The sequence below is a fragment of the Amblyomma maculatum genome, unplaced genomic scaffold, assembly GCF_055883805.1.
Source record: "Amblyomma maculatum isolate TAMU_Amacu unplaced genomic scaffold, ASM5588380v1 scaffold_24, whole genome shotgun sequence".
Lineage (NCBI taxonomy): Eukaryota > Metazoa > Arthropoda > Arachnida > Ixodida > Ixodidae > Amblyomma > Amblyomma maculatum.
Window position 1 is genome coordinate 757,025 of NW_028146749.1, and position 18,336 is coordinate 775,360.

The 18,336-nt window shown below is 45.9% G+C and overlaps 1 protein-coding gene across 6 annotated transcripts in view; it reads right to left on the reverse strand.

Annotated features, from left to right (window-relative positions):
• Positions 1-18,336, reverse strand: part of LOC146170950 (uncharacterized) — a 720,860-nt gene that overhangs the window by 474,692 nt on the left and 227,832 nt on the right. For 4 of the 6 annotated variants that reach the window (XM_084586587.1, XM_084586588.1, XM_084586585.1 and 1 more), the window contains one exon: positions 856-916. The exons of the other annotated variants lie outside the window; for them this stretch is intronic. In XM_084586587.1, coding sequence (XP_084442713.1) covers positions 856-916 — 61 coding nt within the window. The remainder of the gene's footprint in view (positions 1-855; positions 917-18,336) is intronic. 6 annotated transcript variants of the gene reach the window in all.

The window sequence follows — 18,336 nt, forward strand, 5'->3', positions numbered from 1 at the left end:
GGGTACCGGCGGCTACAACAGAACTTATACACGAGATATCGGCCATGAAAGTACTACTGCTGACGATGACAGCAAGAAAAAAAAAACAGTATAAGAAGAAACTGAGCTAAAGAGACGCTGGAAACTGCGACGCGGCAACAGAAGTATAATGTAGGGGAAACCACTGGCTACCTGCGAAAGCTATTCGTGTAGTCGGGCATGGCCGGAAAAGAAATTTCTCTTAGTTCCAGCGAGAGCGATTTCACGACACCAATTGTTCATTTTCTAATGCTCAAATGGATCGAAGATGAGGTGAGTGTTACTACCGCGCAAGTTTCGGAAGCCGCGAGGGCCTTTTCATCGGGCGAGGATGATGTCGAAAAGCCTCCTCTCTGGACTGCAGATAAACAGATTCCGCTGCGGCTTACACAGTGCTAGCGCCACCCGCAAAATGCAGTCCAGCGAGCAATATGGCGGCGCCCAGCAATTATTGAAAAGGTGCATAGGCTGTGAAAGTACAGCTGCTGCTACAATGGTGAAGACAGTGCCTACCTGCGTGGCTATATTTACGGCTTAGAAACAGTAGCCACCGGAAACGAGCCCTTCACTTTGACGATTTAGAAACACATTTGGTAACAACCTGCACTCGGGTGGTGGTGGTGGAAGACATTTATTCAAGACTATTTACAGGAGGACCATAATTGCCAGTCCCTTACAAATCTAGGAGTACCGGAAGGAACCTTCATTCCACTGGCGACTGCGCAACAAGCGCCTCATTAGAGGTGGCTCTGCGTGCCTGTGCTGCGGCGTAACGTGCCACTTTGCACAGCCAGGAATGATGGGTATCATCCTTAAGTGATAAATATGGCATCTTACCTTTCCGGACGCTCAGAGCAGAAGGCCGACTTGGACAACTGAATTCCGGCTGTCGGCGGTGCTGAAAAAAAAAAAAAAAATGGGTTGTTGCTTTAAGTAAAGGGACCGGGGAACGGGTTCTGTGATTTCTGGTAAATGCGTTCAATGTGTAGAGCGAATGCTTTGAGTATTCGCCCCAAATATATCTCCTTGAAACGGGGCCAAGCGATGTACAAATACGTATTTTTCTTAAACAGTGCATGCATTTTAATATTCGTGGGCCGAAGAGTGAGCCTGTAGAGGTGGTTTCTTGGAGCTTTTCTCCATGAAAGGTATTCGACTATCGTGATGCCATATGATGAGACCACAGGCTGCCATTCTACGCAGCCGAGCATATGACGGCCACTTCTTTTCGCCAATCTTCTGGTGGCTGTTAAACTTGTGTGCTCGGGCTATTGCGTGAGGTCCTGGGGCTGTGTGAGCGACGTCAATGCCCTTCGCACAAATGGTTCTGATTCGCCGCCGCCCAATCCTCAGCCGATAGCTCCGCAGTTATTCGCCGCGTCTTTCGCATCCTCTCAAGGTGAACAAGCCTGCGGTATGCGTTCTGGTTCCGTCGTTGCACACATCGCTCACGAGAAGGAAGAGAACGGACCGAGGAATGTGCGGCAGGGAGAAAACCCACGGTAAACGCAACAAAGGGAAGCTGGCAAGTCAAACGTCAACCGATGACGTGTTCATGGGGCGCAGTCCCCAAACTGCTTTGTTCTTTAGGTGCTCTGAGTGTATGCAACGATGTGGGAGGAAAGTAGCGTCATTTTTATTCGCGGATATCTCCGGTGTTTGTTCACCGGCAGGCCGCCACGACTGATCCAACCCGGCCTGGGTCCCCACGCCAATAAATAGCCACGGCGGGGCTTAAGCATATTTTAGGGAACTGACTCTATTGCAGTACGTACCTCCCTGAAGCAAATACATGAGATATGTAAATTAAGTAATGCTTTGTACGGCCGTACGTTCTGTCTATACGCCGAAAGTTGTGGTGGAGTCAGTTCAGAGCAAGTGGTAGGGAGCAGCTTCGCTTTATATAGCGATAGCGTAAGGATCTCGGACTGGCGTCTGCAAAGTGGTGAGTTAATTTTTCTTCATGAGCGAAGTTGTGAATGACCTTGATGCGATGAGTGATGCATTTCTTGGTCATTCAATTTGTCAATAAATATATTTGCTAACAAGAAAAAGCGTCTCTTTCGTTCTGCTAAGAGATCCAATTAACAACATCGATGAGAGGCGTGTATCATAGGGCAGCATTTTGCCATTCCCTGAAAACTGCAGCAACAGAAGTGCCGGGTGGCGTCACTAAAAAATAAAACACAACAAAAAGGAAGTCAATAAAGCTACATGCTTTTGAGTATACATTGCAGTGCAAAAACTAAAATGCATACACAGTAAAATAGTTTGCTGCAATGGTACAATTTTTATTTCTTTAAATTCACAACATTCAGATAAATTACGACCATATTTTCTAGGGTGTGTTCCCCTTTAGGTTACATAATACCATATTTTTTGTTCTTACCAGCAGCAAGGCCAGCCGCGAACGCAGCTAGGATGTGACGGAATGACAACGGTTAAACTATTCAATTACCTTCCTGTCTTCAGTGAATGTATGTTACCTTTAGGTTGCGTTCAGAGTAGCTCTCAGCAACAATCGCCTTTTAACATGCTTTAAAGTTTTTTTTTGTTTGTTTGTTTCGGATTGACGGCGCGGCAATTTTTCAAGTTAACTTATTCAACGCCGCAAAGATGGCGCGGACGGACGGCTCCTCACAGTAAGGAAAGAAGCCAACAGTCGGCGAGGCCAAGGAAAGCATTGGGGATTGTACTTTATGTCTTTTTTTTTAATTTTTACTTCGGTAATCCCATAAATTAGTATTGTAATGTGTGTAGGGGAAAGATAAACGCAAAGTAGAAGGAAAAACAGCGTGCCGCTGGTGGGAACCAAACCCACGACCTCCGAATATCGCGACCGGTGCTCTTCCAACTGAGCTACATCGGCCGCTGTCCCACCTGCTACTTTCTTGGGTATTAGTGTTGCCTGTATACGAACCTTAAGAGTGTTCACCAGCGCCACGCTCAACCATAGCGGCGGACGTGGAACGCTCTGTGTTACCGCCAGCGTCACATACAACGTGATCAAGAGCGAGGGCGAAAGCTGTGCTAGAACCCTCTTACGCTACCTATGGCTTCAAGACTGCTAGAAACGAGACCCGCCTAAGCTACAAGCAGATAAATGAAGGGGAAATGAGGGTGCTCGTTATAATACATGAAGAAAAGAAGTCAACAGTCGGCGAGGCCACGATAGGCACGTTGTTTTTCCTTCTACTTTGTGCTTATTTATCTTTCCCCTAAACCGATTACATTACTAATTTATGTGATTACTGAAGTAAAAATTAAAAAAAAAAAGACATAAAGTACAATCGCCTATGCTTTCCTTGGCTTCGCCGACTGTTGGTTTCTTCCTTCATGTATTATAACGAGCACCCTCTTTCCCCTTCATTTATCTGCTTGTAGCTTACGGGTGTCTCGGTTCTGGCAGTCTTGAAGCCATAGGCAGCGTAAGAGGGTTCTAGCACAGCTTTCGCCCTCGCTCTTGATCACGTTCTACGTGACGCTGGCAGTAACACAGGACGTTTCACGTCCACCGCTATGGTTGAGGGTGGCGTTGGTGAACACTCTCAAGGTTCGTATACAGGCAACACTAATACCCAAGAAAGTAGATTGTGGGACAGCGGCCGATACAGCTCAGTTGGAAGAGCACCGGACGCGATATTCGGAGGTCGTGGGTTCGGTTCCCACCATCGGCCCATTGTTTTTCCTTCTACTTCGTGTTTATCTTTCGCCTAAACAGATTACATTACAAATTTATGTGATTACCGAAGTAAAATAAAAAAAGACATCAAGTACAATCTCCACTGCTTTTCCCGGGCCTCGCCGACATGTATTATAACAAGCACCTTTCTTTCCCCTTCATTTATCTCCTCACAGTAAGTAATTTTATTCCATACAACTATTTTATTAATATTGCATTTCAGTTTCCGTACTGTGCTTAATGCTCGACCAAAACGTAAGGTTGTGTTTCATTTTTGATGGACGCATCCGGCACTTCCGTTGCTGCAGTTTTTGGGGAACGGCAATACGCCTTGGCAGCTGCAGAATACCGAAAAGCCCTATAAAAATAAAAAAAACATATATATATATATATATATATATATATATATATATATATATATGCTAAGGACTCATCTTTTAAACAAATTCTACCCTCATTACTGAGGCTAACGTAAAGCAATTTCGGAATATAGTGCACAGTACAGATGTATCTGCTCTCCTCGTCAGATCTCGAGACGGTGTAGCTATATGTTCCATGTGCATTAAATTCCATACTTTCGTTATCTTTTTCGGTCACTCCAATCGCTACCATTTTACCTGATTATCCTACCATGGAGTTTCCTTTGATGAACTCAATCATTTTTTTTTTAACACAATAGGAATATTACGCATAATTGGAATGCTTAAGGTGCCCTCATAATATGGAATTGACAACATAAATTCGAAATTTTTGTTAAATACAAAGACGTACTCGTCCATTATCCTGACGAAACTTTTTGAGCAGTAGCTTGATACATGCTGCGTACCCGATGACTCGAAGGTTGGAAAAGTAATTCCTCTGCATAAGTCAGGCGATCCTAATAATTATCGTCCCATATCGCGCTCACCAGCATCCATGCAAGATCATGAAACACGCCATCATCTCTCATCTTGGTAAAATTTTAGAAACTGATTCTTTCTTCAGTAACTTTCAGCCTGGTTCCCGAAAAAACATTCTCCTGTGAGAGCCAGCTTTTATGTTTCAGTCGTCACCTCCATTGTATTATTGACGATGAATCGCTGGCAGACTGCACATTCCTGGATAAAACTTTTGGTAAAGTCTCACAGGAATTACTTCTCTTTAAACTAATCAAATTGAAGTTAGATGCTAACGTACCTTCATGGCTGCACTCTTTCCTTTTATCGATCTCAGTTCGTAACCGCGAAAAATACTGACTCTCAGTTTTCCCCAGTGTGACTCATGGTTTTGTCTTAGGACCCCTGGTTTTCCTGTCATAACTAAATGACTTGCCGGCATACTTTACTTCATCAGTTTGTCTCCTTACGGATTATTGTTTTATCTATCGTAAAATTAACAACGAACGTGATGTCTCTATATTACAATCCGATATTAACAGCCTTTCGGAATGGTGTCAGCGTTGGAATATGACGCTCATCATTAACAAGTGTAAACGTATGCGCGTGCACCAGCTTCAGCACAACTGATCCTACTACCTCAACAGTGGTCTTCTTTAGGTGTTCGCATAACTAATTACTTGTCATGAAAGTTGCATGTTCATAGTGAATAATGCTGCCAAACTCTTGGCTCTCTCAGAAGAAACGTTTTCACATTCTCCTAGCGCACTAAAACTTCTCATTGCCAACACTTCCGTCCGTCCAAAACTGGAATATGCAGCCTCTGTCTGGGATTCAGGCGTCGCATCTCGATATATACTGTCCAACTATCATCGCACTCCTAGCGTGACTGCCATGAAATCTTCCCTATCATTGCCTCTTCCAACGCAACGCAGAAAAGTATTTCGGCCATGCTTGTTTGATTCGAATTTACACTATAATACATATACCAGACAGATACTTCTAAAACCCCCGTCCTACACTTCAGCACGCATCGATCCCCGTCACAAGGTAGGAATTGCATTCTGTCGCACCAAATACTGCCGCGACTCCTTCATTCCAAGCACTGGAATCGCCTTCCTCATGCCATTGCTGAAATTGAAGATGTCAATGCCTTCCGTGCAACTGTCACTAACCAAGTTGCTCCAATGTTTAACACTGTACTTTTGCTGCAGTACTTCTGGTTTTATACCACATATCACTGTTTTGGGTGTGTTGCTCGTGATTTTGTATTTAGATACCTACTTGCGCAGTCACGAACATTTCTTGAATAATGGTCGACCATTTAGTTTTGTGTTATCTATTTGCTGTCTTGTGTTTAACAGTGATTTGATTGACCCCCACACCCCTCTGTAATGTCCTCTGGCCTTGAGGATAAACAAATAAATAATTAAGATAAAACTCGCTTCAAAATGTTGAGGGGAGCCACTAACTATTTGATCTTCCTTAAATTCAGTGATGCATTTCTCGGTCATTCAATTCGACAAAATCGATTACAAAATGTAGCGGCATTCAGAACGTTACCGCGGCATCATTTTGGTAAAGCGTAAAATTGCTCCCAAAATGAAAACGCGGACAGCGGAAACAGAAGACATAGATAGCGCCTATGAAATGAGACAAAAAATTGCTTCCTCGACAAGAAGAGCCCCAGGGAACTAAGAATTTATCTCCCAGCAACGAAGTCAGCCATCCTTGGTCGCGTGCGATTTCTAAGCGACGGCCGCGTGGATTTCTCTTAAGCTTGAAGTGCGTCCAGCCTGTGTTTGGTTCCCTGGTGTGTTCCAGCAAACTGCCGTAGCAGATAAATGGCATCAGCCACTTCACCCGCCAGGAATTCAAAATTATAAATATCGATTTGCTCAACGCAGTTTGGTAAATCAGAAAAAAGGCGATACGCGATGTTGCCGGTGGCTCGCAATCAATACATTTTGGTGCGATCTCTACGAAAAATAGCAAGGATTAACTTTGTCGCCTTTATATTTCGAGAAAAAAAAAAAGGGGGGGGGGGGGGGTCTTTAAAACGCGACAGATCAGGAAAATGGATTAATTAGCTCAAGTTTGTCAAAGCATTCTATCCTTTGGGCATCTGAGAGAAAATCGGGATGTCTTTGATAAATCGAGCTTTTACTGTATCAAAGTATGGTTATTTAAAGGCTTTTTCGATGTGTCACGTCATATATAACATCAACAAAAAATTTTTCAGTGCGAACTTTTGGGGAATAGAGGCGAAAGGTTAAAATGCCATCGACGTGATTATAATAGACCGATATAAAATATTTCAGAATACAAGCACAATTCTACAACTCTTCCTTCCTCACTTTGCAATATGGCTCACGTTTCCGTAGCTTTTTTGTGTGTGTGTGCCAACTCATTACGGACCGTGGGCAGAACTGCTGACTGAAGGTCTTTGAAAAAAAAAAAAAATTAATGACTTAAATACTTTTTAAATCGCGCTGCAACATATACTAATATTAAATGGTATAAATGGTATTTCAAGCACGTAAAATGCTTTGCTTAACCTTTACACTTGACATGAAGAAAAAATGTGTGAATTTGTTAAACAGAAACTACACAAAAAGTCGAGCATGTCTTGAATATCGGAATAAAACTCAGGAATAAAAATAAATGAGGTTATTCAAAATGTGACACTGCGTTTTCCTTTTTTATTTGTTTGTTAAAATTTGGCACGCCTATTTGTTGCACTCCCCTCACCGTACCAATATAGTAACGTTGGTGCAACTTGGTCCGCTCACTGTGCCACGAAAGAAGAATGGAGGGCTACACAGACTATATTCCGACCCTGCTTACAGGCGCTAGAAATCCGGGAAGCAGAGGCTGAGGCTCGAATAGTGAACGATCACCTCTATCTGAGGGAATATATTCTACTCCTCGGCGCACGGCAATGTGCCTGAAGAAACTCAGCAAATCAAACACCGGTTCTCAAACGATTCTACGCTTCTCATAACACACCCAGTACAGACATCACAGGGGAACCTTCAGCGCAAGTAAGCACCGAAAGAGAGCGAAAGTAAGCGCAAGCAGACGTGAGTCCTTCAAGCGCCAAATCGACGCCCAGCGACGGTGACCCGAAGCCGGAAGGCATCAGCCCCGCACAACCACAACAGTCTGGGGAAAACCCCTCCGTCTGACCGTCTGGCGCACCAAACAACCAGACGCCCATTCACGGAATACGCGCCGATCCACAGCCGGTAGCCGGTCTCGAGGGAGAGAGCGCTTCTATTCTCTTACGGCCTCTCCAATGGGGTCTGTTTCAACCGCCCGCCGCGCCTCGGTGGGGTCGCCACCGCCCCGCTGCTGGTCCTCTGCTACAGCCGTTCACGCGCAAGGGAAACGCGCGCTCGCTTTTAGCTTCGCCCGCGTCAGTTGCAACTGGCAGGTCCTGACATTTCGCCCCTTATGGTTTACACAAAGTCCGTCATCAACATCGAACATTTATCGTGTACGAGGAATAAAATACAGTCAACAATCCGCTCACGCGCGCGCTCCTTCGTCAGTGCGGCCGTGCACGGTCGAATGAAGCTTCGGGTACACTTCAACATTTTTTACATCTAAGTTTTGTACAAAAATAAATTTACCAGGCTATGCAATCTGCCTTTGAATGTTTTAAGCAGGTGTAGCGCAACCTGACGTGAGTGCATGAAGAACTGTTGGGTGGAGATTCTGTCAACCGCTACCGTTTTCGTTTAGATCAGAATTAAGGCACCGGCAAAAATTCATGGCGCGTCTCAGATTCAGAGTAAATAACAAAAATTTACCCATATAGTAAAAATTTCACTTGTCTAGTGGACTGGGCTGTTCTAGCTTCGTTCAAAACGTATCAGTCGGTTGAAAGACCGAAGACGTATATGTAGTCTCGCGACTACTTTTAATCAATGAAATCGGCACAAACAGTTAAGCAGAATCGAAAAGAGCGGCAAACAATAAAAAAAATTGTCCTTCAAAGTTACACACTGCACTATATATTCATCAATTCATCAAAATGCGACCTGCGTCTAGAAAAGTCAGGCTCAAAATCTCCCTGCACGGCTTGTGCACATAAGGAGTTGGCCTTTCGGTCTTCTCTGTCACTTTCCTGGTATAATTAATTGAGAAGAATTCTGAGAAATTTTTCAAATATCAAAGAAACGGACCTAATAACATAGCTGTTGCCAATTCCTTTCTGGCAACTCAGTGTTGAGTTCTGAAATGCTGACTGAATCAGGATCTTAAGTACTTCGAGAACATTTGTGTGTAGTAGGTGCACGGTAGCTTTTTCGAAAAAAAAAAAAAAAAAAGGTTTGTTCAATAGGGCAACAAGCTCGTTTCGGATAATGCAGTTCACTAGAACATTGTCCTCGTAGAAGAGCGTACTACATGGGGCTGCTTCTTTCGCTAGTTTCAAGAAGAATAGCGCAAGCGTCAGACCCGAAGTTGATTAACTAAACGATATATCCAGCGACGTAAGGTGAACCGGAATATGTGACAGTGGAAAATGGGATGGTAGGAGATGCCATCACTTCCTTCCGTGCCTTGATTTTGCTCTCAGATGAAACGTCCGTCTTGACAATGTAGTCATGTATAGTCATGTGCCGCTAGCTGTTACGGCCCTCGCATCTGGCATATGTCATTCCCTTCCGCACATTAACCTTACTTTCCCGAAGAGAGCCTCAATGGATCGCTATATAAGGTTTGACATGAGTCTTCAGTGAGAGTGTCCTTCTTTAACGCTCAGGGGAACTCATTTGTATTTCACTGCATCGAGTATCACCTTCATCATTTATTGGCCTTTTTTTACCACTTCGAGCACAAGTGGTGTCATGAATATCAACCATTTTTTGTTTTCATATTAAGCATGATATCATGCAAAAAGTTCATTAAAACAATGTTTATTTGCAAAATTAAAATTATAATACCACACATTGCCAAGTATATGAATTGTTCAGTTCAGTTCAGGCGTTCAGTCGTGTCCGACTCTTCGTGACCCTATGGACCATGTCACGCCACGCTTTCCGGTCTCTCACTATCTTCTTAACATCACATAGCTCCATCTGCAATGCCTCGAGAATGCCATCTAACCATCGCGTTCGCTGCCTACCCCTTCTCCGGCGACCCTCAACCTTTCCCAACATCAAATCTTTCTCCAGCGACTCCTCTCTTCTCATCAGATGACCAAAGTGGCTGAGCTTTAACTTTAGAATTTGACCCTCCAATGAGCAGTCAGGGTTTATGGTCGACAATATCGACTGATTTGATCTTCTGGCAGTCCAAGGAACTCTTAAGAGTCTTCGCCAGCACCACAATTCAAACGCGTCAATTCTTCGGCGGTCAGCCTTTTTCACAGTCCAACTCTCGCATCCATACATCACAACTGGAAAGACCATAGCACGGGTTATACGGATCTTGGTTGGCAGACTAATGTCTCTGCTCTTTACTAGGCGGTCAAGGCTAACCATTGCTCTCTTTCCCAGAAGCAGGCGTCTCCTAATTTCATGCCTGCAGTCTCCTTCCGAGGTAATCTTGGCGCCCAAGAACAGAAAATCTGTCACAGCTTCCACTTCTTGTCCATTGATGCTCCAGGACTTGATAGGGCAAGACGCCATGATCTTCGTCTTTTTAATGTTCAGTTTAAGCCCAAACTTCTCACTCTCTTCTTGTACGCGCATCAGAAGTCTCTTGAGTTCCACTTCACTTTCTGCCATTAAAGTGGTATCATCCGCATATCTAAGGTTGTTGATACGTTTTCCAGCAATCTTCACTCCAGCTGAAGACTCGTCCAGACCGGCCTTCCTCATGATGCACTCTGCATATAGGCTAAATAGGCAGGGCGACAGTATGCAGCCTTGCCTCACCCCTTTCTCAATCGGAAACCAATCAGTAAGACCATGCCCAGTTCTGACTGTGGCCTCTTGCCCTTCATAAAGGTTCCTGAGGAGACAGATGAGGTGAATTGGAACTCCCATCTCTTGGAGAGCTTGCCACAATCTGCTGTGATCAACGCAGTCAAACGCTTTCGCATAATCAATAAAGCAGAAGTAAATGGGTTTCTGGAACTCTCTTGCTTTTTCCATGATCCAGCGAAGGTTGGCAATTTGGTCTCTAGTTCCTCTGCCCTTGCGAAACCCAGCTTGCACGTCCGGAAGCTCCCGATCCACATACTGCTGCAGCCTACCTATATGAATTGTAATGACACTTAAAACTCAACCCTACAACGTTTACTGTTGACTGTTATACTAATACTTTATATCATGCAAGCATTTTGCAATTTACATTACATTTTTATGAAATTATTTTCATCTTCGGGGCTACCTGAATGGTTTCGCATCTAGCGCTGAAAGACGGTTTTGCTGTTGCAGACGAGTTGCTGTCATGTTAGCCTTGAAGAAGCTTCGATGTGCACTGCTCATTCAGTTTTCTTTTTGTTCCCATTCGTGTACAGGCTTGGGAAAAATTCGGATTAAAATGAACAAAAGTAGGTACCATGCCGCAATGTATGCCATGCTTGTCGAACGTTTGCTGAACGACAGTGTTTTTTATATCCGTTCACGTGTGGTACGTTGACGACATGCCGCTGCAGCATCTACCTTCTGTGCTCTTTAATTTCGGGGCTGCACTCACCACGAAACTCGCGAGCGACAACACGAAACCAGGCAAACACCACCCGCCGCCGCTGAAGCAGACGCGGAGCGAACAGTGAGCAGGTCGCGTCCCTTGCGGTGGCGGAGAGCGTAGCTCAAGGAGAAAAGTTCCCATTGTTCCCGCAGCGATTGAGAAGGCCGTAAGAAAGACGCGCGCCCTCTCCCTCGAGCCCGGCCATGGCCGATCTAAATCACCTCCCTTTGCGGCCAAAAGATGGCGCCAAAATAGCGCGCCCATTAAAGACCCTTGATAATTTGAAAGTAGCGACACTCTCCTCCGCGCCGCGCTTTCCTCCTCGATTCTCCTCGCGCGGCGGCGGCGAGCGCTGCGCACGACACGCTTTTTCTCCTTGACGCCCGCCGGCCGGCCGCAGCAGTGAGTGAAGCGCGAGCTTTTGGGCCATGTCTGCGCTCCAGGAGTGCACAAAATTTTTGAAAAATTGCGAGAAAAGCATTGAGAATGCCGAAAATAAAGTTCATGAATTGATTGGTTTCTTCTTAGAACTGTTTGAATGGGGAATACTGATAAACAAAGCTTTCAAGCGAGTTCTGTGCTACAGACACATTTTAAGTCACATATTAAGGTTTTACTTCGTGCACCTAATCTAGTACTGCCTCTGACTTTGTGTTTTTTTTAGAGCGTGAAATCTGTCACCGCGGTAAAACTTCGGAAAACGATCCAGGCTGGTGCTTTGAACTTCAATATCAGAGAAGGCCAAAGCAGGACCTAGCCTATTTCGCTACTGTCAAGCTATCTCTCTAAGCATAGTATATGTCACGTGATCAACCATGAGATTGGATTATTGGTTAATTGTACATGTAGTTTGATCAATTACTGGGCAAAATTAATTGATATTTAGTAAATTGCAATTAAAATCTAAATTTTAACAGCAACATTGAACCGTATACCGTTGGAAAGCTTGGCCAAATGTAATGGCACTGTGCTAGTTAGCGATCCGCGATAATCTGCGTTAATTAGTTAATTTTGTATAAAACCAAATTTTGAGCTGTTCCTTGCCGCTTCGAGGCAAGGAACAGGTTTGCCACGGCAGTGAGTACGCGGCCACTCACTGACTTCACGTGTGGTTAAAAGACAGCAGGGTACACTGGGAGAAGTGTGGACCCTATTGCCGACACACTGAAGTTCTGGGGCAAGCATGCTGTGGCCTCATGCGCTATGTAAAAAAGCTGGATTTCATTGAACGCAACAATCAAATAAAAAAATTACGGGTGCACATAGGTCTTCAACGTGCGGAAATGAGAAAGCATATAACTGCCAATTCATTAACTATCGCTATCCTATCACTACATCTACTAATGCCAGAGACCTATCGTAACTGTCACTATCCGCAACGAACACTATCACCTCACTATCCGGGCGAGATCAGGTGGTAGAGAAGGAGCGCCACGTTGCTACATCGACAAACGTGATGTAGAGGCGACCTGGTGCCCCCCCCCCCCTGCTTCTTTTATACGCCTACTATCGGGTGCTCGCTAAGAGGAAAGCGTCATTATTCGCTTCGATGGCCAAGTCTAACCTGAACAGGAGGCACTTCTCAAGGTTTGGAGGTCCGCCAGCGCATTCCGACCATGTTCCGTGCCTGAAATGCGACCTTCACGCCCTCCCCACCTCAAAGCAACCTCGATTATGCACGCCACGAAATACTTCTGCGCGTCCGTGCACGGTCTACACGCGATAAGTGCTCAGAAGACGCTTCTCCGCACAACACTCGCCCTTCGGATGAACGCAACTCGACACACCATGCTCATAATATGTCTCGCACATACTGAGATGTCTGGGCCGCAGGAACCAGAACCAATCTGCACTGCGAAGAGCAGACCACTCGCTCTGTCCCCCGAGACGCAGTGATCTCGGCTTTCTCCACAGCAGTACCGTACAGGCCCTCACGGAACTATGCGTCGCAGCTCTCGATCGCTGCACAGCATGCTCTAACCGCCCAACATGGCGAATGGATAAACAGCCCCCGGTCGCGCATCCTCAAGTGGAACTGGCCGCTGGCACACAGAACTTGCGGCGCATCTAATTCCGGAGCACCCGTTCGATGGCCTGGCTCTTCAGGAAGCATACGCTGGCTTATGCCAGCACTGAGGACGTTCGATTCTTCGATTTCATCGCAGCGCATCGCAACAACGTTCATCGGAATGCGTTATAGCAGAATGATTTCAGCATCCATACCCTCCTTTCTGAGATACCGCCCTCAACCTCGAACCCCTGAGATCCCACGTGCATCTCACATCCCGTCCGACGCATATCGCGTGATGGAGTTGTGTATGGTGGTGAAAAACTTGATTTTCAGGTTCCCTTTTAAGGGTGAGCCTGCTGTGTCAGGCCGGCCAAGCTTCACCGCGTCACCGGGCTGTGTGGCGCCGGCGTGTCGCGGGATGGATGTTACTCTTCTCTCCCTGTGTTTGCGGTTTCAGGAGGAACGCGACCTCGGCAAGCGGGAGAGAAGGATCCGGCGTGCTGCTCCAGTATTCGCAGGCCGGGATGCGCTGCCGACCGTCAGACGCCCGTTGTTATCAGCTTCGATACGGATTCCGGGACCTAGCTGTGTCCCCGTTCCTGTGACCTTGGGACCTGCAGCTGAATCTCGGCCGCTATAGTGACAGTGATTTGGGACTGCGTGGGTGAGGCCGGACGAGAGGAAGACGCGAGAGCGTTTAGGCAGGCATGCCGTCCTGCTCTCCGAGTTCTTTATTCTCTATGCTGTAAATCGCTGTATAAAGCTGTTTTCATTTGGTCTTCCGAATTACGTCTCCTATCGTTCGCTTCATAGGTGTTCCCACCCCTACACCACGCTACCCGTGATTCACGATAAGCCATCTCTGGTCGCGGGCGGTAGCCGTGAGTTTATGGCTCTCGGAGACCGAGAGGGCCCAGTACACCAGTCGCTTTTGGGCACCTGGGTCTGAGCTGGGAACCGCCGACGAAGCGAGGTTCAGTGCCGCGCTCTGCTCGCTTGACGCACCCTCGCGCAATGAAGTGGGCGGCCTCATTTCCTGGGTGGACTGCGTGTGCTCGTCTATATAATTGCAATACGACTTGGGGTAGCCGCAAAGAAACGAATTTTGTGGGCTGCGGCATGCGTCCGTCCTTTTGAAAAGTTTCTGATTGCCAATTTCGAGTGGCTGGATACACCTGTACCCAGGACGGGCGTTCCCCAAATAGGCGCCGTATGCGAGCCACTGCCGAGCCCCGTCAATTTTTTGCTTTTTTTATTTGAATTTTTGCGACTGAATTTTATTCCTGGAACTTTCCACGAGGAACCATAATAGTGCGACAAGATTCTTAGACATTGCATGAGAAGATAGGATATATTTAGATTACAGATGTAATCGGTCGAATAGAACCACTGAAAGTGAAGAAAGCGCTGTTTTTTTTTTCTGTTCGGATAACATACAAAAAAATTCAACTTTCCTGACAAAATAATTTAGTTTGCAATGAGACTCATTCTCGACCGCCAGTTTTGGTTTCCCTGTCTGATCGCGATAGTATATAGTACCTCCAGACAAAACGGGTAAAGGCTCCTTGGATGGCGCGCCGTTTTTTTTTTTTTATGTTTTATCGTATTTCGAAGCTTATGGCTCGACCATTGGCGCAGATGGAAAACGAAAACACACGAAAAGCGAACTTTTCGCGCTCTTTTCCGGGGCAGCCCGCAGAGCAAATCACCGTTCTAGAAAGCGCGGATGGCAGAAGTTGGAGAGGAGGATAGGCAAGGGTACGCGGCGCGGCGGCGGAGTGCAAGCGTTTTAGCTGCTTTAAAATTAGCCAGAAACTTTAGTAAAGAAAACCCAGTGGGCGACCACGAGCTAGGTTCTGGCACATGGAGCTGTACTGCAGCTAGCGTGCAGTTAAGGTGCACGAGACAGCGGCGCGTTCTTAACGGGTATGTTTGGTTTTCGGAGAAAGGCGGCGGACTGAACCGGAAGCCTATCTTCTACGAAGCAAACGTATTAGAACTAAATTTTTTTTTCGGTGATTTCCTGCCTCGTGCCACACGCGCACATTAGAGACACATGCACCACGTGTGTGTGTTATAAAATAAATCAAAGGCAATGCGAACAAAGCCGATGCCGTCTGGTAGAAGACTGCCGGCACTTTGGCCGGGCGCTTTGTGTCTCGTGTAAATTTTTTTATTCCGTTTCTCAGTTTTGTCAAGTTAGCGCAGTCCTTTAATTAACATAAACAACCAACTAGCCCCCTTTAAAACACTAATGACGCAGCGAATCGTCGACGCGCGAGCGCTCCTGCTGAAGGCTCTTAGTTTTTTTTTTTTTTCTTCTTTGAAGCAGGAATTCGAAGCCCAAGCATATGGCACTTTTAAAGCAAAGAGATAAAGAAAGCAAAAGCTCAGTAAGTGTGCAATGCGCAGCACTGGGTTTTCCCACGGTGGCAATGTAGACGACTAGACACCCCAGAAGCACAGCCGAGTACAGCTAGGCACCGTCGGTCAATGGGAAAAAACGCTCTTCCCTAAAAAGCGAGATGTGCCCTAAAGCGTCGGGCTATGCGTGCTTTCTCGGTGCTCGGCAGTTCTGCCGTAGCTTTTATTTCAATTCTACTCGGTGCATCGAAACAAGTGGTGACTTGTGACAGCGCAGTGCGCCGAAAAACAGGCATGGCTGTGCAAGCTCTGCAGCGCTAGCTTTTTAGTGGATTTTGGACCATCGAAATTGTTGCGACGTATTTTAAGAATAACTGCTTGAGCGGTGAGAAACTGTACGAAGCCAAGCACGCGTTTGGAGTGCGCGAGGAGCTTCACAGTGCACATAAGGGCCCTCAGATATCTTCGGAAAATGTGCTGCCCAAATGAAAAGCGCCTTTATGACGTCAGCTTGGAGGTAAGTTTTATTCGGTCCTTTCGGCGTCTCCTCACCACATATGTATTTCGGGTTCGTAGAATGTACTTGTCGGCAAACCCACACAATATTACGGATGCCATTCAGGGTGCACGTCGCTCTCGTATTATTTCCAAGGATACCGAAAAATCTTGATTTTCGGTTGCTTCCCGGGGGTATGCTTATAACTATTATGGTACCCATAAACTCAGTAATAAACCGAGCTGTTAGTTTTAAAGGGCGTTTTCTCTTTCTCATTGCGGGGAGCCATGAACGCGTGGCTCAAGCCAGAAAGAGTGCATTCTTGCAATATGCTTTGCTCTCGATGTCGTGCTTCCACGTCAGGCTATAGCTGCCCAAAAGCGAGCGCCGAGAACACCTGGAAACTACCATTTGGAAGTAGATTTAGGAAAAAAAAATAAAAGCTCCCGCTGGGCAGGAAGGTTCCTCGCTCTCTACAACACAGGCCGTGTCCGAAGACCTGCCGAGCGCATTGCTCCAAGTATAGTGATCTAGAATTCAGTTCCAAGCATGCATGCACAGCACAGCTCTTGAGCTCCAGCTGGGCCCAGAGGTAAAACAGAATAATTATAAAACCTTCCCCGCATTTTTTTTTTTTTTTTTCAGTGCGGTGTGCTCGATATAAACAAGCGATCGGTCGTGCTTGACAGAGTCCTGGGAAGAAATAAAAAAAAAAAAAGAAAACGTGGGAAATGAGCAGCCGGAACGAAAAGCACCGGGTGCGATATAATTACTACAAATGACTATAAAGACAACAAAAAGCATATCGCTTTTATTTCAGCCAGAGTTTATTTTACTCGCACTTTCAAGCCTTCGCGTGACCCGGCAGCAGTTCCATCTTACCCACGTGACGCTGTGACGTCACACCCCACGTAACACACGGGGTGGCGCTGCCAACTTGGGTCTCTCGTTCCACACAGGACGGCTATGTCAGAATCAGCCTGCTAGGACCATGCAATTCACGTTACCCTAAGGCACGTTCATACGGCTTGGTTATAGGGGGCTTTATATGTGGGCTGAGGATGATGGAAAAAGAGAAAAACGCTCGGTCACCCGCAGCTAATGCTTTCGCTCAATATTTGGTTTAGCAGCGTTGAACCCTTGTAGTTTTATTTTATTCTTTCGGGGAACCAGGAAGGAATCGGAGCCAAGGCGGCGCATCCAGACAGCCGCCTTTTTCGGCGGCGCCTCCCAGACGGCGCCACATGTACGGCCGAAGCTGCAGGGCACTAAAGCCCCTCTATTGTTCGCTGAACGTAATGGAGAGGCTTTACAGCGCACCAGGCCGAAAGCAGCGCGAGAAAGAACGAAGCACAGATTGGAGAACCCTCCAGTGAACTTCGTTTTAACGTTGTGTAAAAAGGAATTTAGAATTTACGCGCGTGTTTTGCTAGTTGCAATAACCTCCTCGATAGTAATAGCCTCAAATCATCGTCATCAACAACTGCTATGATGCCATTGATATCGTTTCTTGCAATTCGGGCGAGATTTTTAAGTAAACCGTATAAAAAAAAGAAATTTTATTGACAGTAACACGCAAGGAACCATGAAATCTGTAATTGTTTCAATTAAAACATGAAATTGAAATTGATTCAAAATGTACTTGCGGAATGTCAACCGCAGCTCACCGTACTCAAATGTTAGGTGCAGGGTCTGACTATATATAGGAGAAAGCAGGAGTTCACAGCTTTACTTATAAGTACATATACCAGGAAGGAGCAGTGCTGAATGTTCAAATGGTGCCTGGCATGTCTGATACGCAAAAGCGTGAAATGTTCCATAATTTTTTTTTTCTTACATTTAAATAGTTCCACAGATTTATTCATTTCTCGAGGATGACACGAATACGTGTAATGGGCACATGCGCTAAGGCAAACGTCGCTTAGCGGACAGAGCGTCCCTTCCCCAAGAATACCCCTTCAAGGCAGCACACTGAGACTGAAGGAAACGAAAATGCACAGGCCGGCAGGATTTGCTGCAAGGCATATATGTTTGTTCAAAATAGCGTATACCGTTCGTTTTTCAGTCACGTTAGGGAGAGCGCTTCAGATCAAAAACAACATATATGAGGTTTATTCAACAAACTGTACAACTCAAAAAGACACTGGCCGGAGTTTCGGAAACGTGATGCTAGCTGCTCCGGAATCTCTGATGAGAGAGCGTTTTCGATCTGCACGGCTACGCAGTCCACAACTCACCATCA